Source organism: Oreochromis aureus, linkage group 22, assembly GCF_013358895.1.
Source record: "Oreochromis aureus strain Israel breed Guangdong linkage group 22, ZZ_aureus, whole genome shotgun sequence".
In the NCBI taxonomy this organism is placed as follows: Eukaryota; Metazoa; Chordata; class Actinopteri; order Cichliformes; family Cichlidae; genus Oreochromis; species Oreochromis aureus.
In genome coordinates this window covers 40,061,837-40,088,915 of record NC_052962.1, presented here as the reverse complement: position 1 = coordinate 40,088,915, position 27,079 = coordinate 40,061,837, and the positions used below count along the sequence as shown (strand labels likewise).

At 47.1% G+C, this 27,079-nt stretch overlaps 4 protein-coding genes across 5 annotated transcripts in view; 2 read left to right on the top strand and 2 right to left on the bottom strand.

Annotated features, from left to right (window-relative positions):
- Positions 1–1,213, top strand: part of LOC116332798 (E3 ubiquitin-protein ligase RING2-A-like) — a 17,387-nt gene extending 16,174 nt beyond the window's left edge. For both annotated transcript variants that reach the window (XM_039605987.1, XM_039605989.1), the window contains exon 7: positions 1–1,213. This exon is cut by the window's left edge and continues 628 nt beyond it. The gene's annotated coding sequence lies outside the window, so the exon portion shown is untranslated.
- Positions 1,214–1,789: 576 nt separating this feature from the next.
- rps18 (ribosomal protein S18) lies at positions 1,790–5,221 on the bottom strand. Its single transcript, XM_031756770.2, has 6 exons — positions 5,103–5,221; positions 4,278–4,376; positions 4,073–4,159; positions 3,187–3,288; positions 2,947–3,038; positions 1,790–1,913 (listed from the first exon to the last, which is right to left on the bottom strand). Exons 1-6 carry the CDS (start codon positions 5,103–5,105, stop codon positions 1,838–1,840), a joined length of 459 nt encoding a protein of 152 aa, XP_031612630.1. The 5' UTR covers positions 5,106–5,221; the 3' UTR covers positions 1,790–1,837.
- A 166-nt stretch (positions 5,222–5,387) lies between these two features.
- Positions 5,388–21,955, top strand: vps52 (VPS52 subunit of GARP complex). The gene is made up of 20 exons (XM_039605626.1): positions 5,388–5,525; positions 8,113–8,194; positions 8,334–8,386; positions 9,175–9,250; positions 9,353–9,420; positions 9,955–10,130; positions 10,295–10,445; positions 10,708–10,808; positions 11,479–11,611; positions 11,710–11,767; positions 11,891–12,024; positions 12,631–12,786; positions 13,305–13,423; positions 13,644–13,767; positions 13,976–14,071; positions 14,747–14,854; positions 14,998–15,063; positions 18,824–18,935; positions 19,440–19,558; positions 20,382–21,955. The coding sequence occupies exons 1-20, from the start codon at positions 5,430–5,432 to the stop codon at positions 20,526–20,528; spliced, it is 2,175 nt and encodes a 724-aa protein (XP_039461560.1). The 5' UTR covers positions 5,388–5,429; the 3' UTR covers positions 20,529–21,955.
- A 1-nt stretch (position 21,956) lies between these two features.
- On the bottom strand, positions 21,957–27,077 carry lgals17 (galectin 17). Its single transcript, XM_031756767.2, has 8 exons — positions 26,946–27,077; positions 26,562–26,719; positions 25,876–25,919; positions 25,409–25,768; positions 25,218–25,308; positions 24,526–24,704; positions 23,972–24,025; positions 21,957–23,870 (listed from the first exon to the last, which is right to left on the bottom strand). The coding sequence occupies exons 2-8, from the start codon at positions 26,585–26,587 to the stop codon at positions 23,788–23,790; spliced, it is 837 nt and encodes a 278-aa protein (XP_031612627.1). The 5' UTR covers positions 26,588–26,719; positions 26,946–27,077; the 3' UTR covers positions 21,957–23,787.
- Between the last annotated feature and the right edge of the window lie 2 nt (positions 27,078–27,079).

The following is a 27,079-nucleotide window of genomic DNA, read 5'->3' as shown; positions in this document are numbered from 1 at the left end:
CTGTACAAACGATGATAAACTAGTTTAAAAGAGAGCTGTATCTATGATTTTCAGCAGGAGAAATAAGTCTTAAATATTTTTGGAGTCATTTTTCAGAAAGATTTTCTAGATGGAAATGTTCAGGGTTTATCTGTCGAAAGCTTTTTTTTTTTTTTAATGTAAGACCAACTTTGGGATCAAACTCGCGTTTTTCTCAGTGTTGCCTCCGCCCCACTCACTCTGCTTTTAAGACACGGTGAAAGTATAAAGCTCATCTACTCGTGCACCTCCGGCTGTTCTTCATTTATTTGTATTTTGTTGATCTCTTGGCGGAAGCCGGTCGTGTCAGAAAAAGGTCGTTGGGCAGGATTTTTTTTATTTTCATGAGGTCCCCAGATGTGGTGAAGAGGGCGAGTTGTGAGCAGCGATCGTTTCACAAACTCTGACCCTCAGGATGTTACAGTGAACAGCTGCTCCATCGTCAGTGGCGATGGTCCTCCGTGGCGGAGCCTGAGGTTTGCGCGGCACATGAAGATGACGTCGAGCGAGAGATTTACCAAATGATAATGAAACATTTGACCTACAGTGTTTATTTACTGCTTTCTATAGAAGAGCTCAGAGGCTTTGTGAACATGTGACCATCTTTTCCACAAACTGATGAATTAAAAACAGTCACAGCGACTCGTCGGCCGGTTTCATTCCTGAAATCTTTGTTACGTCTTCAGGCTTTGCTGCTGTGGGACAGCTCGGCACTAAAAACAACTCTGCAGTCAGCGCGCGCTCAGTTGAACCTGTTGCTCGAGGTTATGGTAGCGAACAGGATGAACTCTTTATTCTCCTCCCTGCTCGTTACAGCAGCGGTGATGAGGCGGGAGCAGTTCTTCGAAACATTTCCTTAATTTAATAAAAAGTTGTAAGCAGATGTTAAAACCCATATTTTGCTAGTCTTGAATGTTTACGTCGTCTACAGCTGCAGCTGTGCAGTAACACGTTTCAAACACTGGCATGAAAAAGCGTTTCTCTGAAAGCCACCAGCCCGCTCGGGTCCTGCTGCTTCAAGCCTTTGCTCCACTTCTTACGCACTTTAAACTTCCTGCAGCCATATCATTTTTCCCATGTCACCTCAGTTTCTGTGGGATGTCTCTATATTAGAATAAAGCAATATTTCCTTTCTGATGTGTGATACTGTTTTTCCTCCTGTCACCAATGCAGCACAATAAACTGTTTGACTCTACCTCCAGCTGCTCTGTTTTTGTGTCTCCGACCTAATCGTGTCCAAGTTTGCAGCGATTTAACAAACCTGCCTGGGCTCAGAAATATTAGACAAAACAAAGGTCTTCACACCGGCACATCCATCTGTGCATGTCTACAGGGTATCGACTAAAGCTCAGCTGTTCTAATGGGCTTCTTTTTCCTGGCTTCATTCTGTACAATGAAGAACACAAACCTGCGAGTGGCTCTGCAAGCTCATGCAGACTTGTGCTCTCAGCCTGGCTTTAAGGCAAAGCAGGGAAACAAGTTATGTCTAAAGTGCAGCTGCATTCAGGTAAGTGTACTCAGAACACTCATATCCATGTTGCTGGGTGGCTCCATCTGTAATAACAGCCTAAAATATCAGATTTCTGTTTGAAATCCTACAGAACATGTTCAGCTGTGCACTGCAACATTTAAATCCAACATCTGCTTCTGAACATTAAAACTGCTTCCACCGAGGTCCACCGAGACGCCACGTCCCTTCAAAATAAAATACCAAGAGGCTCCCAGTGGGGTGTGTTGGTGAGAGAAGTAAAGCAACACAGTGGACGAGAACATTTTGTGAACTGTGGTGTTTTATTGAAACAAAGGGAAGCGGGGCAGTTTACTTCTTCTTGGACACGCCGACAGTGCGACCACGACGGCCGGTGGTCTTGGTGTGCTGACCGCGCACACGCAGACTGCAGGGAGAGAGACGGAAACCAGGTTAGGACGTCTGTAACAATACGACTGAACAACACGTTTGATGATTTCATATTAAAAAGTAGAATTAATTTGTTTTTAAAGGCTTTTATCAGACCGACTGCTTCATGTTGGAAACGTGCTTCAGTTTAAAAACAAACTTATAACCTCTCCACCATCAGGAAACTCAAAGATCTGCTTCAGGAACATAAACAGGACGTTTAACTGGTCTGTAAATCAGCAGGACAAACATATATCACAATGTTTGAGCCCATTATTAACCCCCTAGGACCTGGCGTCCACATATGTGACATCACATTTTGGGTTGTCTAGACCAAAATACTAAATTTTGCTCCACAAGGGCCACTTACAAGGACATTATACTGCTTCTTTTTTATCAAAATTTAAAACGAATGTCTTCATATGTGGCTCTCATTTTTCTTAGAAACAAAAATTGGGTAAAAAAAAAAAAAATAAAAATCTGGTGATTCTTTGTTTTTTTACATTCATTGGATCCAATAAGCCCAAATATCAAAGAGAAATTAAAAATGCATGCCATGGAAGAGTTCGGATCTTAGGAGGTTAAAGTATATCTTTTATAATAAGAGGGATTAAAGGGGCAGACGTCAGGGCTCGACTTACAGCTGAACTTAAATCATCTACAGGTTCAAGTCATGTTCCATTTTATCCCTGAACTCTCCCACAAAGCTCATATGTACTCCTGCACCAACATTCAGACTGTTGGTGTAGAGGTCGCTGCATCTATGCTCTACACACATGAATTTAGCCTGTTAGTGTAGACGCACGCCGAGGCTGCATCAGCGTTTCTGCGCTCACAGTTCAAGTTTTTCAGGACAGGCTCGCTCTGCAGACGTCCCATTTACTCGAGTGTGACACAAACGTTCATTAAGTCTCTGAACTCTGCGGGACGTTTCCTGCTCACAGATCTGTGCAGACTCGGGTAAATGGAGGATGCGTCGATGCAGAGCCTTCTCACAGGAGTGTGAATGAACACGAGGACTGAGCTCTTACCCCCAGAAGTGCCTGAGACCACGGTGAGCCCTGATCTTCTTCAGCCTCTCCAGATCTTCTCTCAACTTATTATCCAGGCTGTTGGCAAGGACCTGAAATCAGACAGCGACGGTCACGGGGTGCCTCAAACTAGCTCATTCAATCAAATACTTTGGTGTGAACCTGGTTCAAGTTTGTGCCAAAAATCGAATTTAGATTCTTGAAGAATGGAAGACAAAGCAGAAGCTGTCAGTCACCCACCTGGCTGTATTTGCCATCCTTCACATCCTTCTGCCTGTTGAGGAACCAGTCTGGGATTTTGTACTGGCGAGGATTCTGCATGATGGTCACCACACGCTCGACCTGACAACCAAAACAGCTCCGGTTATTACGCACAGAAACTGAATATGGTGATCGACAGCAATGGCCAGATCTAATTAAGCGTTTAAGTCTGGGAAACAGACCTCGTGTGCCTACAATGGGACGCCTGAGGAAACATCTGCTGCTTTACGTCAAAGTCAGGACAAACTTCATCTAGGGATCAATAAAGTATTTTGATTCTGATGTGAAGCAAAATGCTTAGAAATGCTCTGCAGACAGAAAAGTCCAACGAGCAGACAATTTCATCTGATGGTAACATTATGCCTCAGCTAAACCAATGATGTCCTTGATGGTTACGTCACTCTGCACCCCTCTGAGACGGGAGGCACTTCTTTACCCCCTAGTTTGTCTAAATGCGTAAAAACTGGACCATTGCAGTGGCAGATACACACTCACACTGCGCGATGTGACCACCTTCTGCACAGGTGTGCCAACGTTAACCTGCTGCTGGTAGCCACACTTTACTCCTCCGACTTCTGAGTACCGTTCGTCACAGAACAAAGTGCCGTCTCTTCGCCTTCATGCAATAAAACAAGACACTGCTTTGAGAATGATTAAAATATTTCTATAGTCAGATCCTCCCTGAGCCTCAGACACCAGCCTACAGAGGGCCGACCCTCCAAACGCTTCATAAATCAATACTCGTGATACTTGTTGCACAGATTCAACGAGACAACCATCACTCAAGCCCGAGTGACAAAATCTACTGACAAGACAGCAGCATCACAACTCGCCGTTTTCATTCAAAGCTCTGAACAATCCTCACCTCCTCCTCAGTCAGCTCTCCGGCCCTCTTGTTCAGGTCGATGTCGGCTTTCCTCAGGACAACATGAGCGTAACGTCTGCCAACACCCTGAGAAGAGACAAAGTGTTAACAACACGCCGACAAGCACAAAAAACACAGCGCAACTGATGTGAAGATGAAAAACATCCAGTCAGAACAAGCGGCACAGTCTCAGGGAGGAGCTCACCTTGATGGCAGTGATGGCGAAGGCGATCTTCCTCCTACCATCGATGTTCGTGTTCAGGACACGAAGAATGTGCTGGAACTTCTCAGGGATGACCAGAGACTGAGACGCAGAGGGAAACAAAGTGAGTCGCACACAGCAACATGTATTTTATAGATCATGCAGTAATACACATACATGTTTACAAGCTTCACGCTGCATATATAACGCATATCTTTATGTGTTAACCTATGTATTTGCACAGTGTGCTAGAGTTCATGAGGATTTCTCTTAGTTCAGCCCTGTTGCCCAAACAGATGGACTGCTGCGGCTCTGAACAGCTTCAGGTTTGTTCAAACAAAAACAAAAAAAGAGCTCACGACTACAACATCCCAGCAGTACTTCGACTATTTGAAATACTGTATATTTACATCAAAGTACTTCCAGCTCCCGGCCAGGGTCCACCAACATGCTTGGCAAGGCTAAAGCCTGTTAGCTCTGAGGGCTAACCGCCTCAAACTATGACTGGTTCTTAAAGTTTGAAGCAGCACAGAGTCTCCATCCACAGCTACGAGTGCCAGCAGCAGGCGCCGGGCATGTGGACGCTTTATAACCGGGAGGAAAAATCGAAGTTAACTGTTGGCGCTCGTCGACACAGCTCCACTCACATCCCACAGCAAACTGCGCTAAAATGTCAAATTACCAGCAATAAACCGACAATTCCGCACCAGCCCACTCAAGTAGGCTGTGGAGGACTTATCGGATGTATAAATGTGACAAACAAGCGCGACTAAAGTTGGATGATCACGGATTTCTGAGATATTTCAGTCCGACAGAAAGGAGACTCACCATCTTGGAAGCAGGTTCCGTGCGAAGAGGAAGCCGCAAGGCTCTCGCGAGAGTTTGACCCCTTTCGGGAACGGAAGTTGGTCCATCACTATCGAGTCGTCCGACTGGGGGAAAAAAGTGTTCAAAAGAAACACGCAAATACGTGGCTTAACGCGGTTCGTTTCGTTAACTCACGCGAAATAAATGTTTATTGAGTCCCAATTATTTATCACCCACGGCACGTGATCGTGATAATACCGCGCTCGGTTAATAATACGATATTTTTGCTAACTACGAGGTGGAACTCTAGATTTGTATTTTTTCTGACGTTAGCGTAAATTGGCCGCAATGGCGGAGGGAACCGCGACCGCTGCTGGAGCTGGGCCCGATGTAAACACAGCTGGGAACCCGACAGAAGTCGCCATGGCGTATTTACAGGACGAGGTAAGATGTTCTTCTTCTGCGTGACGGCTGCGTTCAGTTTCACGGAGGGAATCGCCGGTGAGCGCGAGGTTTAGCTGCGTGAAGCTCAAAGAAGCTGTTAGCAGGTGGAATCATTCCACGGAGCGCTGATGCTGCTGGATGCTAATGGGAAGCACTGACTTCCTTATTCTGAGGAGGAAAAGGCGATTTAGGTTTATCAGTTGTCGTTCTGGTCCCGCATTAATAGTCCTGATTATGGCTGATTATTGATTATTATCAGATTCGGACTGCTTTGCTGCATCAATCAGTTTGTTATTGGTTTAAGTCTGTCATGCAAACGCAGGGGAGGTGGTGTGTGCAACGGCTAGAAAACAGATGTTTATTCAGTCCACTTCTCTCTGTGTAAATACGCACATCGGACACTTTATTAGGTACACCTTGGTGTAACCGGGATGGACCTCCTTTTTCCTTCAGTCGGTTTAAGTCTTCAGATTCAGCTGTTGGTAACATTCCTCAGAGATTTTGACATGACATCATTATGACATCACCACACAGTTGCTGTAGACTTGTCAGCTGCATCCATGATGAGAATCTCCCATTCCACCACATCCCAAAGATGCTCTTTTGGAGTGAGATCACATAAGTGAAGAAGAGTTTTATTGTCATTGTAAGCAGTAGCACAGAACAAAATAATAATTAATAAATGGCAACTAATCCAACTCTGCTGAGTGTTGAGGCTAGAGCTGGGCGATATAAGATTTTTTCATATCACGATATGTTTTTTTCATTTCAGGCGATAACGATATATATCACGATATAAGCCAAATAACTATATTTGTAAGATTTAAATGTGCCGTTGCTCACAAGTAAAATGTGAAATAATTAGCAGCTTGTTTTAATTAAAATATTTATTTCCCATAATAAGTTCAACAGGGCAGATGTACTTAAGGAACATGAGACTTTTTCAGATAAATAAAGGCAAATATTGCAAACTACACAAAAGGCAGCCGCTAAAGCGTTTAAGTTTCAAAACAGAACAAACAAAACAGACTACTAAATTGTCAATTCCACTTAGAAACAAAATATTAATTCTAAAAATAAATCTTAGTTTGTTTTACAGAAGAACAGACAAAATTGACTAACTTTTGTCAATATCAAATAAACTGAGAACTAAAAGGAAATTCTCCATCTCTCCTTGTTGTATAGCTTAGCTTTTCAAACAGTTTTAACAGTTACTTTAGTCTGACAAAAGCCGAATGACGAATCAGCGCTTTCAGTCAGAGATTGAGCATGCACCGCTTTATTGTATTTCCAGACTTGCTTTCGGCACAATTTACAGTGCGCGCTACTCTGTTTTTTGTCAGACTTGAAATAGCCGAAATACCTTCACACTACGGAACTTCTGTGGCCCTTCCGTTCGACAATCTCTCCGCATTGGAACCATCATCTGTTTTTTTCTTGGTAACCTTCGCTCACGCTCTCGGTTGATTTTTCTCTAGTCGGCAAACTCATTTCCTTCATTACCCGGCTGCACGGCTGCAAAACAAATACACATGTGCGCCTTGGCGCTTGTGCTGTACGTAACAAGTCACGTGACGTGACGCTGCGGCTGTGATTGGTTCGGCTTTGCGCTACTTAATTTGGATTGGCTGTTCTTTTTTTTTTTCTTTTTCTTTTTTTTAAGAGGACAAGAGAGATGAGGTCTATCGCAATAGTTTAATTTTTCTATCGAGAAAAAGTTATTTCGCAATACATATCGTTATCGTTTTATCGCCCAGCTCTAGTTGAGGCCATTTGAGCCATCGTCACATTCAGGAAACCAGTTTAAGATGATCTGAGCTTTGAGACAGGGTGTGTTATCCTGCTGGACACTGAGGTTATGAAGGGATGGGCATGAGTCAGTACCAGCACTCAGGTGGTCTGTGCTGTTTCCATGCTGTTTATACCAAATTCTGACCCTGACTTTCAAAAACCTTCAAGAAGCTGAGACTTCTCAGACCAGGAAATGTTTTTTCCATCTTCTGTGTCCAATTTTGGTGAGTCTGTGTGAACTGTAGCCTCAATTTCCTCTTCTTAGCTGACATGAGTGACACCAGCTGTGGTCTTCTGCTCCTGTAGCCCATTTGCCTATGCTGTTCCTTGGTTGTAAGTCAGGCTCAAAGCAATCTGGCCGTTCTCCTCCAGTGAACTGTCACGCGCAGAAGGTCTTTTTCAGACCTTTTGTGTAAACTCTGCAGATATTTACGTGGGACAATCCTGGCAGATCAGCAGATTCTGAAACACTCAGACCAACATACCATCCTCGCAGTCACTTAGATCACCTTTTCTCCACATTCTGATGCTTAGTTTGAACTACAGCGGGTCATCTGTACATGTCCACAGGTCTACATGCACTGAGTTGCTGCCAATTGGTTGATTAGATATTTGAGTTAAAGGACAGACAAGCAGGTGTACCTAACAAAGTGGCCAGTAAGTGTATGTTTTCTCATTGGCTGGAATAAACGAGTGAGTGAATGAAAACCAAAGAAACCTTTAATGTCAATAAGTTTTGACAGTTTCATCCTGTTAATTATCACCACTGAAGACACACTGGTTGTGTTTCCCTCAGAAGACTGAAGCAGACATCGCTAACCTGAACCTGGGAGAGCTGGACATCACCACCGACGAGTTTATCCTGGATGAAGTGGACAGTAAGGAAAAGACTTCATATTAAAGCTTGGCTGAGGTGGCGCTTGTTACAGCTTCCTGGATGATACCAGAGCTCCTCTGTGCTGCCTTGCTCGAAGCTTACGTTTGTCACTAACTGTTGTTCCCTTTTGTCTGCTGCAGTTCACATTCAGGCCAACCTGGAAGACGACCTGGTGAAGGAAGCGCTCAAAACGGTGAGAACTGAAAGAGTTACGAGTCTAACAGAAATCTAATATATAACACGTCCTCTGCTCTGACGTCCGGGCCTGGCTGTCTCCTTCCTCTCGGTCTCCCTCAGTTGTGGTTTCTTTGCAGCAGTGATGTTTTGCTTTGCTGCTGCTGCTGTGTGTGTGTGTGTGAGAGGATGACTGTCTAAGGATGACTCAGCTGATGGCCGGCTAGAAGTTCCACCTACAGAGCACTACAGGACCTCAGGAAGCTGAGTGCAGACAGTGGCTGCTCTGAGGAATCAAACACTTTGTTTGTAGAAAGCAGCAAAGATAGAAAATCTAACTTTGACTTGTTTCACACAGAGACAGTCCAGAGGTCATCCTCTCTTTCATAAAAACTTGGTTACAGTTCCTCAGCCTGTCAATATCGACACCCCTTTGTAATTCCTACATGTATTCAGCCTCAGCTTACGCTGTGATTTTGCCGTTCGAGCCCTGCGTGCTGTAGTAGTTTGTTAGTCCACGTCTCTGAGATGGACCCGTTCAGCTGAAACCTAACGTTCAGCCTCATGATGGGTCAGCTGTGACAGGGTTAACGTCCTTCAAGGGTTAAGACCTTGAAGAAGCTGCGAGGAAGAGGACGACTCGACAGCCTTCGAGCTCCTCGGGGCAACAAAGAGTTAAACTGATGCTTTTAATGTGAAGGGATTTGTTACTTTTGTTTTGAAAGGTACTATAAAATAATTATTACTCCACACTTCCTCTTTCAAAGCACAGATAATATATTTCAGTTTCCTCCCGTCGGTTTTCAGGGTGTCGACCTCCGTCATTACTCCAAACAGGTGGAGGCAGAGCTGCAGAGGATTGAACAAGCCTCCATCAAAGACTGTATCCTTCACTGCTCACAGTTTGAATACCTTCACCTAATAATGTATAACCACACGCTAACACCCGTCACTGATGATGTTTTCCTGAGCGCTCGTCCTGCAGACATCAAAGAGAGTCAGAACATCGCCCTGCTGCACAACCAGATCACTGCCTGTGACTCCATCCTGGAGGTGAGAGGACTGAGACCGACACAGAAAAAATAATCATGTGTTTGACATTTATACACAGTCCAGAAAACTCAGGTAACAGAGGGATGCTGGGATGGACTCTTGTGGATATTTGAGAGTGATTGAAGTTTTCTGTGAAGGAGTCAAGACGTGTTTTGTTTCCCTGTCACATTTTCTGAGCTGAGTTCTCACAGAAGCATCAGCAGAAAAACACGTCTTCACTGTGGAGCTGTGGTGACACGTTCCTGTCATTTTGCACCCTTACTTCAGTTTTCTGCACACAAGCTTAAAGTAATAAAAACTCGCACTGACCCTTTACATCACAGTGTGCTCACTAAAAGCAGCACGGCTGCTGTGGTTGCTCGGCCTCTCTGCATCACAGTGGATTCTTTTCTGTCCTCAGTGCTGAGTTAAGTTTTTAGGTGGGTCCAGTTCAAGTGGGAAAATGAGAGGCGGGCACTTTCTGTCATCGGAGCGCTGTCCTCTTCCTGGTTTTAAAGCAGATTCAGTCTAACCTCACAGCTGTGTGTCTCTCAGCGTATGGAGGGCATGCTGAGCGGCTTCCAGAGCGACCTGTCCTCCATCAGCAGTGAGATCCAGACCCTGCAGCAGCAGTCGGTTAGCATGAACGTGCGGCTGAAGAACCGGCAGGCCGTGCGCAGCCACCTCAGCCAGCTGGTGGACGAGCTGGTGGTGCCCGGAGCCATGATCTCGTAGGTTTGACGGCTGTCGCTGCAAAGAAAAAGTGTCTATATTATAATGAGTGATTTGTTGGATAGCACTCAGTTTGTAGAGACCTCAGAATTGTTCCTGATGGATTCAACCATCAGTGGTTTGTGGTAATTGCATGACTTGTCTGCTGGTCGTGTGTTGGCAGCACCATCCTGGACAGTCCTGTGACGGAGCAGGAGTTTCTGGAGCAGCTCCACGAGCTCAACACTAAGATCAACTTTGCCAAAGAGCTGAGCTTCAGAGAGACGCTGGCTTGCTCCGACATCCAGGACATCGTCGACCGCCTCAAACTCAAGGTGAGAGACGGACGGGAGGGGCCCGAGGAGGAGAGTTCCCGACTCTTTGGAATCACGTTTACAGTTTAAAGTCCATAACAAACAGGAAATGAGGGGAAATCCTCATTAATAAGTCAGAAACCTGCTGAGCTGCTTTCCTGAGGTCTTTCAGGGCAGAGCGCTTAATGTACCCGCACTACACGAAGGCGCTTAACTCATTCCTCTGCCTAATTATCAGGTTTTATATCTTTGTGATTATATCCGCACACTTTGTTCCCCTCAGGCGGTGTCAAAGATCAGAGAGTTCATTCTTCAGAAGATTTACTCCTTCAGGAAACCGATGACCAACTACCAGATCCCACAGAACACTCTGCTGAAGTACCGGTGAGCACAGCTGAGCTTCAGCACATTTCTGACATAAATATGAGCGTTTGGGTCCACTCACAGGTAAAGCAGCGAGTCTGCATTACACTGAACCTGCAGACGTCTTTTCTTTGTTGCTTCTGTCCATTTAAAGAACAAGAAGTCCATTTTTACACTCGAGTAACTGAAACGTCTTTAAACACTTCAGATGTTTCTGTTACGCTCCTCGTTTGTCACATGATGGAGAATCCTGAGCGCTCCGCATCGTTGGCTGATCCAGGTGAAGTCTGTACAGAGACTCCTCTGTTCTCCACTCAGGTGTATTTACCTGTTGCAGCGCACTGACCTGCTGCTTTCCCAACACTACACTTAGTAAATCTTCTTAAATTCTGTTATTTTTTTATTGATTTTAATTATTGGATATGTTAGACTGTTAATAAGTCTGTGCACACGTCTGCATTAGTTTTTTATTTGAGGTGAGTTTTTAAACTTAAAGGTGGACGTAGTCATGGCGACGTCCACCTTTAAGTCGCCTTTCCACCTTCTGTTTCCTGACCTGGATGCTCCGCCCATCTTTTTACCATCTGTTTGTTATTTTTTTGTTGTGTTGAACTTGTTTTTAATTGTGCGTTAGAAATAACTCGACACAAAGTGAACATGCTGATCGATGCTGTTGTTGTTTTCGCTGCAGGTTCTTCTACCAGTTCCTTCTGGCCAATGAGAGAACGGTCGCCAAGGAGATCAGAGACGAGTACGTGGACACCATGAGCAAGATTTACTACAGTTACTTCAAGTCGTACAGCGGCAGGCTGCTCAAAGTGCAGGTGGGTGAGCAGCGGGGTCACGCCCTCGCTGCGTTTGTGTCGCTGCGGCTGCACGCCGTCTTCGTGTGGATAACAGCTGATGTTTGTGTGTCCCGCAGTACGAGGAGGTGGCAGACAAAGACGACCTGATGGGAGTTGAGGACACAGCCAAGAAAGATATCCTTCACAGTCTGTCGTTTGTGTCACGCCCGCCTACCGTGTGTGCTGCGCTCGGGCGCTCTGCCTGACGCCTGCTTCACATTTTCAGATTGTTTGAAGCTCCTTGACTCGCCGCTGCAGGTTTCTTCTCCAAACCGTCTCTGAAGAGCAGGAACACCATCTTCACTCTGGGCCAGAGGGGGGCCATCCTGAGCCCGGCCGAGCTGGAGGGGCCCATCCTGGTCCCGCACACGGCTCAGAGAGGAGACAGCAGGGTGAGAGACGGAGCTGTCACAGACCGAGCTGCTCAACACAAACGCCTTCTGCAGATCTGCCATTTACAAGACAATAAAATTCTCAGTGAACAAACCAGAGTCTGTAACACGAGACGCGCCCCCTTCAGGACAAACAGGATGCACGTCCTCACTTTTAATGAGATGTGAATGATTTTAGGATCCAGTTTAAATTACAGCTGAGCTGATCTGAGCTCTGTTGCTCAGCGCTGACATCTTGTGGCAGATTATGAGATTTTTAATTTTCACTGCAGGGAAAGTTTGGGAGCAGTGAGCTCGTCAGAGACAAAGATGGAAACAGCTGCAGAGGTCTGCAGTCTTTGTAGTCGCCTGAAGGGGGCGACAGCTCAGGGGCGTGACTTCTGTAATTGACAAGTCGTTGCCGTAGAAATGTGCAGTTTTTGTTGTTGTGCTCAGCAAATTGTGTTTCAGACTCCGAGATGGCGACAGTCACAGCGCCGAACACGAGACTTCACAAACTAATGAGTGACATCACAGCGCGTCCATCGTTTAGCTACAGTCTGTGGAACCGATCTGTGCCACAGAGGTCGTCTGAGGTCTAACTCGCCCTCTCTCTCTCTCTCACAGTATCCCTATGAGACGCTGTTTCGCAGCCAGCACTACGCTCTGCTCGACAACGGCTGCAGAGAATACCTCTTCCTGTCAGACTTCTTCATGGTGGCTGGAAACTCCGCCCTCGACCTCTTCAACAGCATCATGGGAAAGACTCTCAGCATGTTCCTGGTGAGAACGCCGCCTCCTGTCAGAGCTGCAGGCTTTCCTCTCTTTCCTCTCCAGCAGAAACGTTTGTTTGGTCAATTCAAACCACATTTATTACCTGACTTTGTCATAAACAAATATCAGACTTAGATCATGAGCAGCGTGTTATGTTTTGCTATCACAGATATTCAAAGCACTGATGTAACAGGACACGCTGGGTATAAACAGCTGTGTTCTCCGTGAGTTTGTCACTAAGCAGAATCCTCTGGTGATGAACAAAACACATGTTCAGCAGAGAGGAGGGAAATGTTGAGTTTTACTCTGCAATCTGCAAACATCTCAGTCCTGGAAATGCTGAAGAAATTCAGGTTGAAGGGAAGAGCATACAGTGATGTTTTTAAGTGGAGCCATGGTGTTACTGAAGATGCTGGTGTTCAGAGTTCAGGTTACATGAAACCAAACTTAAAGTCATGAAAGCCAAAAAAGCTCCTGAGCGACAGTCGTGCAGCGTGTGTCAGCCCACTCTCTGTCTCCTCCTGCAGAAGAGCATGTCCACCTACGTGTCCGACTGCTACGACAGCATCGCCGTCTTCCTCTGCATCCACATCATCCTCCGGTTCAGAGCCATCACGGCCAAGAGGAACATCCCAGCTCTCGACAAGTCAGTGTCCTCTGTTCCTGTAGTGTTGCTGTACTCTGACTCTTTCAGTGTCTCCACCTCCTCCTGAACACACCATCTCCTGTTTAGCTGATAAGTGCTCGTGGTTACATCAGCTGGTGTCACACGGCTGTTTGCTGCTGGGCGGCGTACAGACGCTTCCTCTGCAGAGAGGGAGGTGTTCAGATTGATGGAGGCTGATGGTGTTGGTGCTGTCTGTCAGGTACTGGGAGGCGGTGCTGGAGCTGCTGTGGCCGAGGTTTGAGCTCATTTTGGAGATGAACATCAGCAGCATCAGAAACACAGACCCTCAGAAACTGGGAGTACTGGACACCAGACCGCACTACGTACGTACACACACTGCACATCGCACAGCACTGGGTCTGCTGCACACTCCGCTCACACAGCTGTGTGTGTGTGTGTGTGTGTGTGTGTGTGTGTGTGTGTGTGTGTGTGTGTGTGTGTGTGTGTGTGTGTGTGTGTGTGTGTGTGTGTGTGTGTGTGTGTGTGTGTGTGTGTGTGTGTGTGTGTGTGTGTGTGGGTGGGTGGTTTCAGATCACTCGCCGTTACGCAGAGTTCTCCTCAGCCATCGTCAGCATCAACCAGACGTTCCCCAACGAGAGGACCAACGCTCTGCTGGGACAGCTGCAGGTAACACAGACACATACACAGACAGACACACAGACAGACACACAGACAGACACACGCACACAGACACACACACACGCACACATACACAGACACGCACACACACACACACACACATACACACATACACGCACAGACACACATACACGCACAGACACACACACATACACACATACACGCACAGACACACACACACACACACACACACACACGCACAGACACACACACACACACACACACACACACACACACACACACACGCACACACACACACACACACACACACATACACACATACACGCACAGACACACATACACGCACAGACACACACACACACACACACACACACACACACACACACACGCACAGACACACACAGACACGCACAGAGACACACACAGACACGCACAGACACACGCACACACACACACACACACACACACATACACACAGACACGCACACACACAGACACACACAGACACGCACAGACACACACACACACACAGACACACGCACACAGATACACACACAGACACACGCACACAGACACACACAGACACGCACAGACACACACACACACACAGACACACGCACACAGATACACACACAGACACACGCACACACACACACACAGACTGAATTTGTGTTCAGTGATTTGTTGTGATTCTGTTTCCAGATTGAGGTTGAAAACTTTGTGCTGAAGATGGCGGCAGAGTTCCCGTCGAGGAGAGATCAGCTCATCTTCCTCATCAACAACTACGACATGATGCTCAGCGTCCTCATGGTGAGCGCCACAACCAGCACCATCAACGACACGACACTCCCCTCAGGATCTGTGCTGATGTGGGGAAAATATTCAGTTTATGGAAAATGAAAGTTCGATTTCTGTGGCTGATGGTGCTGCTGGTGTTTCTCTGCTGTGTCCAGGAGAGGGCAGCAGACGACAGTAAAGAGGTGGAAGGCTTCCAGCAGCTGCTGCTGGCCAGAACTCAGGTAAATATAATCATCCTCATCACCGCGGATCACTCTGCTGTTTCGCTCAGGTTTCTGATGTCATATTTTCATATTTCTATTCTGCAAGTAATAACTTAAGTGTGTGTGTTTGTGTGTGTCTGTGTGTTTCCTTTGGAAGCATCTTGTGAACACTTGCATTACTGAATAATAATTCAGTTTGGCTGCTGACAGAGGAAGTCCGAAGCACATTCTCATTACTGCGTGCACAGCCTGTCGCCCAATAGCGACATCTGCTGGATGCAGGAATCAGAATCAGAATACTTTATTGATCCCTAGGGGAAATTATTTTTTTGTTACAGTGCTCCATAATAAACAGACATTAACAAGACAGACAGTACACTAACTAAGAATAGTACAATACATACATACAGGCATATATATACATAAGTCGTTTATTAATAAATAGCTAAAAAAGAAAAAGAAAGAAAAAGAAAAAAAGAAACGTGTGTGTTAAGTGGATGCGTTGTACAGGGAGCCACAGGCAGGAATGATTTCCTGTGTCGTTCAGTGGTGCATCATGGGTAATCTCAGTCTCTCACTGAACGTGCTCCTGTGACTGACCAGCATGTCATGGAGTGGGTGGGAGGTGTTATCCAACATCCGCCTCTCCGACACCACCTTGAGGGAGTCCAGCTCCATCCCCACAACACTACTGGCCTTACGGATCAGTTTATCAAGTCTGTTGGCATCTGCGACCCTCAGCCTGCTCCCCCAGCATGCAACAGCAGAGAGGATCGCACTGGCCACAACAGACTCGTAGAAAATCCTGAGCATTTTCTGGCAGATGTTGAAGGACCTCAGTCGCCTCAAAAAATAGAGACGACTCTGGCCCTTTCTGTAAAGTGCTGTGGTGTTTTTAGCCCAGTCCAGTTTATTGTCAATGTGGACTCCAAGGTATTTGTAGTCCTCCACAATGTCAGCACTGACCCCCTGGATTGAAACAGGGGTCAAGTGTTTCCTGGTCTTCCTGAAGTCCACGATCAAGTTCCTGGTCTTTGCCACGTTGAGCTGCAGATGATTCTGCTCACACCACGTGACAAAGGAGTCGACCACAGCCCGGTACTCTGTCTCATCATCCCTGTTGATGCATCCAACCACCGCAGAGTCATCAGAAAACTTCTGAAGATGGAGGTCTCTGTGCAGTGGCTGAAGTCTGTGGTGTAGAGGGTGAAGAGGAAGGGGGAGAGGACAGTCCCCTGTGGTGCCCCTGTGTTGCTGATTACCTTGTCAGACACACACTGTGGGAGACGTACATATTGTGGTCTTCCTGTCAGGTAATCAACAATCCAGGACACCAGAGAAGCATCCACCTGCATCACTGTTAGCTTATCACCCAGGAGGGTCAGCCTGATGGTGTTGAAAGCACTGGAAGAGTCAAAAAACATGACCCTCACAGTGCTCGCCGGCTGGTCCAGATGGGTGTAGACACGATCGAGCAGGTAGATGATGGCGTCCTCTGTTCCGAGACGAGGCTGATAGGCAAATTGAAGGGGATCCAGATGTGGTCTGACGATGGGTCGCAGCTGGATGAGCCTTTCCAGGGTCTTCATGACGTGGGAGGTCAGTGCCACGGGCCTGTAATCCTGGGGGCCACTGGAACGTGGCGTCTTTGGAATAGGGACGAGGCATGATGTCTTCCACATCACTGGGACCCTCTGCAGACTCAGACTCAGCATAAACAGTTCATGAAAGACTCCACACAGCTGGGGGGCACAGGCCTTGAGGGACTCACTCCGTCTGGTCCAGCAGACTTGCCTGAGTGGAGTCTCCTCATTTGCATCTCCACCTGGTATTGAGTGAAGGTGATGGGTGGGGGAGGGGTGTCAGGAATCTCACAGGAGGCAACAGCGCCATGTGAAGAGAGAGGCTGGCACAGGGGTGTGGCTCTGGGTTCCAGGCTGACTACAGGTGAGGTTGTGGGGGTGTGAGCAGACACTGTAGTGTCGAATCTGTGGAAAAACAGATTCAGCTCATTAGCTCTGTTCTCACCTCCCTCAGCTCCCCTGCTGTTGGTTGGCCTGAATCCAGTGATGGTCTTCATGCCCCTCCACACCTCTCTCATGCTGTTCTGCTGGAGTTTCCACTCCAGCTTCCTCCTGTAATTGTCTTTAGCCTCTCTGATCTTGTCCTGTAGTAACACCTGGACCTTCCTCACCTCCTCTTTATTGCCCCCTCTGAAAGCCCTCTTCTTGTCGTTGAGGAGGGCTTTGATGTCCTTAGTCACCCACGGCTTGTTATTTGGGTAACAATGAACAGTCTGAGCTGGAACAATGGAGTCGGTGCAGAAAGTTATGTAGTCTGTGATACACTCAGTAAGCCCATTGATGTCCTCGGCCTGAGGCTCACAGAGTGTCTCCCAGTCGGTCAAACAGCCCTGTAGTTCCGCTAAGGCCTCCTCTGACCACCTCCTACTGCTCCTCGTGGTCACAGGTTCCCTCCTCACAATTGGCACATAGCGTGGGGTGAGGTGAATCAGGTTATGATCTGACCTACCAAGTGGGGGGAGGGAGGAGGAGCTGTATGCATCCTTGACATTAGCATACAGAAGGTCTAAAATCTTCTCTCCCCTGGTGGGACAGTCCACATATTGTCTGAATGTTGGTAGTGTATTGTCCAGTGATACATGGTTGAAGTCACCCGAGATCACAATAAAGGCACTCGGGTGCTGAGTCTGTAACCGGGCTATGGCCGAGTGGATAGTGTCACATGCAGCTGTGGGGTTAGCAGAGGGAGGGACATAAACAGCCACCAAGATGACGTGAGAGAATTCCCTGGGTAAATAATACGGTACACAGTTCAATGTCCGGGCAACAAATCCTTTCTTTGATTGTTATGTTGGCGGGGTTACACCACCGGTTGTTAACTAAAACAGCAAGCCCACCTCCTTTCCGCTTACCGCTAGCGATGCTGTCCCTGTCCGCCCGAACAGTGTGGAAGCCTTCCACTGAAGCATTCTCATCGGGAATGTCCTGGTGCATCCATGATTCAGTGAAACCCATCATGCTACACTCTCGATATTCCTTCTGACTCCGTACCAGTGCTGAGAGCTCGTCGATTTTATTCGCTAAGGATCGCACATTTCCCATTACAATATATTGCATGTGACAGTGGGGGAGGAGTCTGTGAGGGTGGAGCAGACGACACTGTGATGTGTAGCCAGAGTGGAGAGGTGAGCATGCAGGTAGCAGAGGTAGAGAAGGTGGATGAGTTTAAATACCTGGGGTCAACTTTCCAAAGAGAGACAAAGAACAGAGTGCAGGTAGGGTGGAGCGGGTGGAGACGAGTGACAGAAGGAGAGCAGCAAGGGTGAGAGACAGTTTAAAGATGGTGGTGAGACCTGCTGTGGTGGTTCGGAGATGGTGGAGGCCGGGCTGAAGATGTTCAGATGTTCACTGAGAGTGAGAAGGATGGAGGTGAGTCCATCAGAGGAACTGAGCATCTGAGCATGTGCAGAGGAGGGAGGGTGGACATGATGGAGCTGCCAGGCAGGAGGAGGAGAGGAGGACCTCAGAGGATGTAGTGAAGGAGGACATGCAGAGGGTTGGAGGTGGAGGCAGCAGGTGATCTGCTGTGGTGAAACGACTATTTTCACACTTTATAAACGTGTAACAGTTTTAGTCAGCGTGCACGTGAACGGCTGTTTTAAGCTTTAAAAAGTACTTTTACTAGATTTCTAGGTAACTTTCAACACTTTAGTTCCCGATCCTGTCGTCTTCCTTCCTCCTCTCGTTCTCTGCAGGAGTTCATCGAGGAGATTCTCTCTCCGCCGTTCGGAGGGATGATCGCCTTTGTGAAGGAGGCCGAGGCGCTGATGGAGAAAGGGCAGCTGGACCGGCTGAAGAACGACGAAGGTGAGAAAATATCTTTACCTTTGCTGTGAAGGTTCTGGTGTTATACGTGAGAAGGTGTGCTTTCTGTCTGTTATTTCTATAAATGTGGGCAGTTAGTATAATGATGACGTGGCCAGATTAGATTCAGGATTAAATCGAGCGGTTATTAATTTCCTCGTCGTTTCCGCATCATCTCCTACGTCTGCAGCTGTCAGTCGCCCAGTTCGTTGTGTCTGAGCGGCAGAGCGAGCGTGCTTCTCTCACCTCAGCCTTTGGTTTTGTTTTCCAGAGTAACCAGCAGCTTTATTTCTCTTTCAGTCTTTGTGCTTTCATGTCAGTCACAGTCAGGTTCCCACTTCCTGTTCACCACGTCGTGTGTGCTCGCTGTGTTTCTCTGTTTTGTTTGACCAGCATGTTTGACAGGAAGCTGACCCCAGCAACACGGCGGCGAGGAAACCGAGAGTCAGCATGCACACTGAAACTGAAACTTAACGTGTGTGTGTGTGTGTGTGTGTGTGTGTGCAGCTCGAATCACTCAGCTGGTTCGGGGGTTTTCCAGTACCTGGAAACAGTCGGTGGAGGCGATGAGTCAGGACGTCATGAGGTCCTTCACCAACTTCAAAAATGGAACCAGCATCATCCAGGTGAGCCGGGCGGCAGGTGTGCCACACAGCCTCTGTGGGCTAACTGTGCTGTGACACCAGGTTTGCAAAGGGTCACAAACATACAAACTGGCTACAAAGTGACACAAAATTTAAAACAAAGATTTAAAACGACGACAAAAACGACACAAAAGGTCCAAAAAGTGAGAAAATCTCTCCAAACAGATGCAAAACAGTGAGACAGTGAAGAAAAATAAATGGTCAAAAAAGTATAAAATAACCTGCAGAGGCGTGTGAGAGTGAAACGAGACACACTAAACAATATTAAAGGAAATTAAACTGAGAAAAATGCACATTTTCACATTTGAGAAGCAGAAATCAGTGAATAAAAAACTGGAACAATGAGCGCGATGTTTGTAAACATGAATGTGTCTCACTGCACAGTCACAGCAGCATCAGTGCTAGAGTGGATCAGCCTGAGGGACACGCTGAGAGGCTGCGGTCACGTTGGGCACAGCTGTGACACGTTATCAGAAGTTTACAGTTCATTTTAATCTTCAGATTTTTGTCTCGTTGACCTTGAACACCAGCGGGATACACGACCAACACAGCTGGGCTCTGATTCGCCGGCTCTCTGCTTCAGGCTCTGAGCGCGCTCACATTAATGAGGCGTGTTTCATGTGCCCACACACAGAACTGACGCCTGCTTCAGACACAGTGGGGATACAAACCTGTGGTTCTAGTTCAGCTTCACAAGCTGCTCTTTTATTCTTCCAGCAGAGAAGAAACACGCTGTAAAGAATCGGTTTGAACTCCAGGTTATGTGTTTAGTTTTAATAACGTGAGTCACATCCTCCTCCCGCAGGGCGCCCTGACGCAGCTCATCCAGTACTACCACGGCTTCCACAAAGTCCTGAACCAGCCCACGTTCCGCAGCCTGGCCGTCCGCTCCGAGCTCATCAACCTCCACCACCTCATGGTGGAGGTCAAGAAGCACAAACCCAACTTCTAACGGGACGCCTTCGTCGGGGTCGGGGGTCAGAGAGCTGGCGAACGCACTGATGCTCCTGCGGGTGGAGGTGACCGTTCTCTGCAGCCGACTGCTGCTTCGTCTTCTTTTGTGTGAAGTTTGCAGAGCGTTAAGAAAGACTTTTGAAGGAGTCGTGTCACAGGTCAGAGGAGGAGACAGAATTTTAATTCCATGACTTTAAAAACTGTGAAGAAACCAGTGAACCACAGATGCTCTCGGCCACTTTGTCACTGTCAGGGGAACGTTTGGCCCTCCTGGCTCTACAGTGACTGTGGGTGTGTGCAGGGTTCTTTGGCTTCTGTTACAGGCAACAGCAAAAACTTCCAGTTAAATGCTAATTCAACCTAATGTAAATGAATGTCTAATAATCACATTGAATGAAGAATAAATGTGGAGTATAAACAGTAGAAATGATCCCTGATAGAAGCGATGAAGCCTGTGCAGCTTTCAGTGAGCAGTAACTGAGCTTCAGTCAACCTAAGAGTTCAGCTGTTTATGAGACGATCAATAATCTATCAGCTGTTTTGGTTGATTCCTTTGATTAGTAACGCTGCTCTAATCAGACGGGAGCACATCTGTAAGGACAAAACGTTTGTTCATGTCAACAGGTCCAGTGTTTAGACTCAAACCATCTCACTCCCCCCGCCCAGTCTGTCTGTGAGGCTCCGCCCACCAGCTTCATTAGAAAAACTATATTTAAACTAGATTAGCAGGTCTGCTTAGTTCAGTCTCAACATCCAGCCAGTGTGGAGCTGTGAAAAACTGCAGTTCCTCCCACGACCACCAGAGGCTCCCAGCAGTGAGACGCTCCATATTACAGGTTTACAAAACTGTATTTTATAACTCACCTGTACTGTAATTGATTAGGGGCGTGGCCTCTTTGACTGACAGGCAGCTGCTAACTGGACCTCTGGACCGTGTTTGGGCCGTCGGGCTTCTGGACCAATGAGGTTATCGTGCTCGCAGGCGTCCAAGAAGTCTGAGCTCCAGATCTGCTGAGTGAAACGCTAAGATTTTCAGATTGAATGTTATTGATCACTAATCTGCAGCTACCTGTGTGCTGTGGCTCCATGCTTTTATCCCACAATCATATTTAAGCTTCAAATCACATGATCCCATCCCCAACGTCCATCTTTCATCTACAGTCATCCCGCTAACATGATCTCGTTATATACTGTACGATCTGGGGAATAGTGTGGTTTTATGGGAACTATTTTCAGCGGCGGATGAATCCACATGTGGTTCTCTAACAGCGTGGGAGCAGGAGAGTGTTTTAATAGATTTGTTGGTGAGGAGATGAGGATCCTCCTGCAGACAGTGTGTTGGTGCTGTCGTGTGCCTTTGCTGTACAGAGTCGTGTTATTGATGTGAATCTGTGTGTAAAGTCTAACAATGAGAGTACAACACCAGTCTGTCTGCGTGCTTTATTTATTGTTGTTATTCATCTCACAAAGATCATCATAATAATTTAAATGATTATACTTCACTATGGAAAGCAGTCTGAATGTCACCAACACCACAACACAGCAAATATCACAGCGTCCTCAAACGCACCGCGGTGTGACTAGACTGATAGCTGAAGCTCTCGGACATTGTTTGACTGCGTCTGATTGGATACAGAATCAAAGACTGTTTAAAGCTACGACCCAAAGCTACAGCAGGACAACAAATCTGATCAACCACATCGATAAAGGGTTCCTGTGAAGCTCATCGAGGCCTTTCTAAGTGCAGAGATGTCCTGAAAGTGACGAGAAAAGGCAAAAGAAGATTAAAATAACTTTGAATTATGAAAAATCATTAGAAGTGTTTCTTAGTGGATAACAATGAGGCTGGATGAAGCTCATCACACCACAGACGCCCCTGAGCCCGAAACACCAGCTGATCTGTTCATCCACAGCGGGCGGCGTCTTTGGCGCCATGGTCGTGTTGGACACGGGGCAACGAGCAATTAAAAAAAGATAGTTTTGTTGCAAATGTAATGTTTCCAGAAACACGAGTTTTATTCTAAACATAATACTTTCATTGAAATTTTTTTTTTCATCTTCTCTGGATTTATCCGACTGTTTGATCTGCAGTGGCTCCGCCCTTTGTGCTTAGACACTCTTCACACGTGAATCCATGAATCTGACAGTGTTTTTTGTCCATTTAATACATTTAACAAAATATATTACATATGTTACAGACATATATATATATATATCTTTACATTCTTAACTGTTGAAATCCTCACCCAGAGCAGTCACTTCCTCATCAGGCACCATTTCCAAAAGGTTAATGAGCTGCTGACGTGCTCCGCCCTCTGTCATCACACTTTGCCTCATTCATTTAGCTCTTTATCACGGTGACCCCCCCCCCCCCCCAAAATCCCCCAATAAACTCTGACCCCTGGGCAGGAAAGTGCTGATTTCCCACGGTCAGTGAAGGAAACCCAAACATAACCGTTTCAGGTCATTTCCTACTCGTCTTCTGAGTGTCGTAGAGCTCTGATGACTTTTACAGTCTGGATCAGACTCCCCTGTGTGGTGGTACTATCATTATTAATGGGATCTGTAGATGCAGACGTTCACACTGAGCTGTTTGACTGTTTTGTGCTGAGACGTTTTGATGAAACAGGTCAGACTTTCTGATTCATTGATATGTTGTTTTGTATCTTTCACTCGTTTTGCTTGGAAAGTGACTGAAACTGTTCCATCTGTGTCTCCGTTGGATCGGCAGTGGTTTCCGTGGTGACGAGGTTCGGTGCTTTTCTAGAACAGAGGCGATAACTGCACTGCAGGGGTCTCCATAATGAAATAAAGAGCTAAAAAGGCAAAGAGTCATGATGAGGGAGGATTTTCTCATATCTGGCAACCTAAAAAGTGCCTTTTATAAATGATGCCTTATCAGGATCGGAGCGCGGCTTATTTAGAGGTGAACAAACAGAGGCAGGCTGCAGGTTTCCATCCATCGTAGTGTCAGTGTACACTTCATGTGTAAGAACAAACCTCCTGCGTCGCAGTCTGAGCCGCGGCTGCGTTTCTAAGAAACCGGCCGACGATTGAGGGTCACAAGAAAAAATAAACAGTTGTCTTTTCTTGTCACACTCATTCTGAAGACCGGGCACTGCGCGCGCGCGCACACACACACACACACACACACACACACGGCTCAGTTTAGATTCACAGCTCTCAAACTGGTGAACTGTCACCATCTGCTGGCTGTAATGTGCAGGAGTCACGTGTGCAGCTCGTACAGACGAAACTCAGAGAAGCTGAAGAGTCTGGAAACTCAGGACGAGAACCGCCAGGGTGAGAAGAGCTGAACAGCTGCTTTTGGCAGCAACATCTGGAAAGTGAGAACACAGAGGCTTTTTATTTAATGTCCTTAAAAATCACTCTTCAGATGCAGACCCTGTTTCATGGGCACCATGCAGGTGCTTTCCTCACCTGTGGGCACGTATTCCAGCGTCTCCTGGACTCTCCGGTCAGCACGGGCTCGTGCTGTGGGACAGACAGGAACATGTGATGATGATGCACATGATAGTTCCATTAAAAGCACAGGTTAAACTGCTTCAGTTATTCTGTGTCGTCAGTGCGACTCTGTTGGACGTTCGGGGCTCAACTTTCTCTATTTCTGGTTCTTCAGCAGAAACGCAGACGCGGTCCAAAAAAATAAACCATTTCCTGTTTTAAGTTTGTAATTTAATTCTCTGTTTGCAGCGAACTGGAGCGTTCCCACGCTTCAGTGTAGAGCGCTGTTAATCATAGACGACGCTGGTGCTCAGATTCACCATGTGGACAAAACACTCTGGAAGCGTTTCAGCCCTGTGGCGTTCACAAACAAGAACTTCACGGTTTGAGTTTCCAAGGCCGAGCAGCTCCTGTCAGAGTGTTTTTGTCCACACGGCGTGCACTCAGCGACTCTCAGGAGTACAACCTGCAGTACTAACTCATTTAAAGTAATCTAGGTAATCCTATTTAAGATCATTCGGTAGGCTCACCATCCACAGAGAGCTGCACGGTGCTGACGGCGAGGCCATGTTGGTCCAGGACTTTGTAGATTCCTTCATCTGATGGTTCTAACCTCTTCACCGTCAGCTGCTCGAGCAGCAGGTGTTTCTCCAGGCGCTGACTGTTGTTATCGCCCCTCATCCACAGGTCCGACCACTCCGAGCCATTTCTGTGGAGAATATAAATGCTGTCAGAACAAAAACGCCGCGTGGTCCTCAGAGTTCACAAGCAATAACAACGAGATCAGCCTGCCCACCGAGCCACAAACGTCTGCCTCCCTGTACGAAGATGAGCCGGAGCAATCTGACAAGAAAGCTCCCCCACCCCCGCCCTCCCCTTGCATCCTGGCGCAGTACATGCTCCGTGCAGCAGCACATCTGTGGGTTTATCCCAAAATGAAATCTGTCTGCCGTGAAAGTTTCTGCTTTGCACGAATCATTTTGCCCAAACGCCACATCCTGTCTGTGTCAGCACAAATTATAGGATGAGTCAGAGCAGCCAGCAGCCTTTGATTCGAGACACAAACTGTCATTTTATTAAGCAGTAGGCGAGCTTTTACGTCAGCGGGGGCAATGAAGAGCTGAGGGGAGGACGCGTGAGGGTGGGAGATGATAAAAAAGACAAAACAAAACCAACAAATCCACCAGCAGCGTCTCCACCTGTCAGCAGGTGAGCAGCTCACCTGGCCTGGAAGACCACTCTGACTGAGTGACGGGTGTAGAGCTGCAGCACCATGTCCTCGCCCGGCTGATGGACCTGATAGGATTTATGATCTGAAACAAAAGAGCCAGAAATAAAAACAGATGAAATACTCCAGGAACGACATCAGAAGGAGACTGTCGAGACTCCAAGGAGACGATGTCAAACACTAACCGCTCACAAGCAGCCTGACGCCCTGAATGAACACCCGAGTTCTTTTGGACCTCTTTCCGTCCACCACCATGAAGCTGTCGTAGCGCCCCGTGTCTCCGAGCTGAACGTCGCTGATGATCAGGGAACAATTCCCCGACCCCAGCTTCTCCTCGGGCACCCTCACCCGGCCCTCGAACTCCGGCGCCTGCCACTTGTCGTTCCCGCGCTGTTCAAACACCGTGTCGGACGGGGTCACCCACTGGACGTGGCAGACGGGCAGAGCCGCCTCGCCCAGGTGGGACTTCCAGCTGCAGGGAAGAATCGCCTGGTCCCCCGCCATGTAGGAGATGGACAGCATGGCGGAGGAAAGAGAAGAGGAGTCTGCAGAAAGAAACACAGAACATCCTCGTGAACACGGACGTGCATCTTTTTTATACAGTCTGTAGGATTGACCAGTTCTGACCTCAGAGAGTGACGCTGATACTCACCAACTAAAGCTCCAGTCTGGAGACACTGTATGAGTATGAAAAACCTAAAGAAACACAAGAAAATGCATCATAACGGGGTTAGATGATGAGCTTATTCACGAGGCTCTCTTTATTCACATTAAATGGTCATTAGAAACACATTAGAGACACATTAGAGACATGAGAAGTCTACATGCCATACATGTCCTGTCTTATAACGCCTGTAATGTGGAATCTGTCCAGCCAGCTGTTTGCATCTGTCCTGTGTGTGAGCTGCAGTGACACCTGAAACTTAACTCTGACCGGCGCTCAGAAACGAAACTCAACTTCCACATGATCACGGATCACGTGACCAGGCAAAGTTTCATTTCTACCCATGGACTCGTTTCCTCAGTAACGAAACTGCCATGCGCCGCGATCTCCCTGCAGGTCCCGCCCTGCAGGTCCGCACAGGCATTCACACAGCATCATCATCATCATCATTAATGATAATAATAATAATAATGATAATAATAATGATATTTTTATGGTTATCTCTCCTGCAGAATGCCAGTTAAACGCAGTCTGAATTCACTCATCCTTTCATATCTGAATAACAACATGTTGAGATATTACCCTGCATGTTTGCTGAATAAAAATTAAATAAAATAAATAATAAAATAAACAGGAGCAGCTGTTGCTCAGACCGGAAGTGCAGTGTGTCGTACCGGAGCCGCTCGGTGACCGTTTTCATGATGTCCGCTTCTTGGAAACTCTGTTCAGTCGCCTTCTCCGTCCCCCGCGTGCGGTTTCTGCACTCTGTTTACTCTCGGCTCCTCTGACGGCTTATCAACCCAGCGCGTGCGTTTCGATTTCCTGTGAGAACCTGTCAAAATAAAAGCACGGAATCAAATTCAGTGCCCAGTGCTGTTCTTCATCATCATCATTATTATAGCATTGTTGCTGCTAGTTCACATTTTATGAAAAACGTTGTAAAAAATGCGGAGAAAAGAAGATTATCTTATTCATATTATCACTGGGCTTTTATTTTGAAGCAAACGTAAGGCTCACTGTGCAGCTGTGGCACGGAGCTCTGCAGAAACGAAACTTACCGGCCCAGCTGAGCGGAGCGCGTGAAGCTGCTGACGCCTCGGTGTGAGTTTGCGGGAACAGCGCGTGCCTTCCGTTTGGCGCTCCAGCAGAAATGTTGGTGGTCTCAGTCAAGTCCCGCTCACTTCCCGTCCCA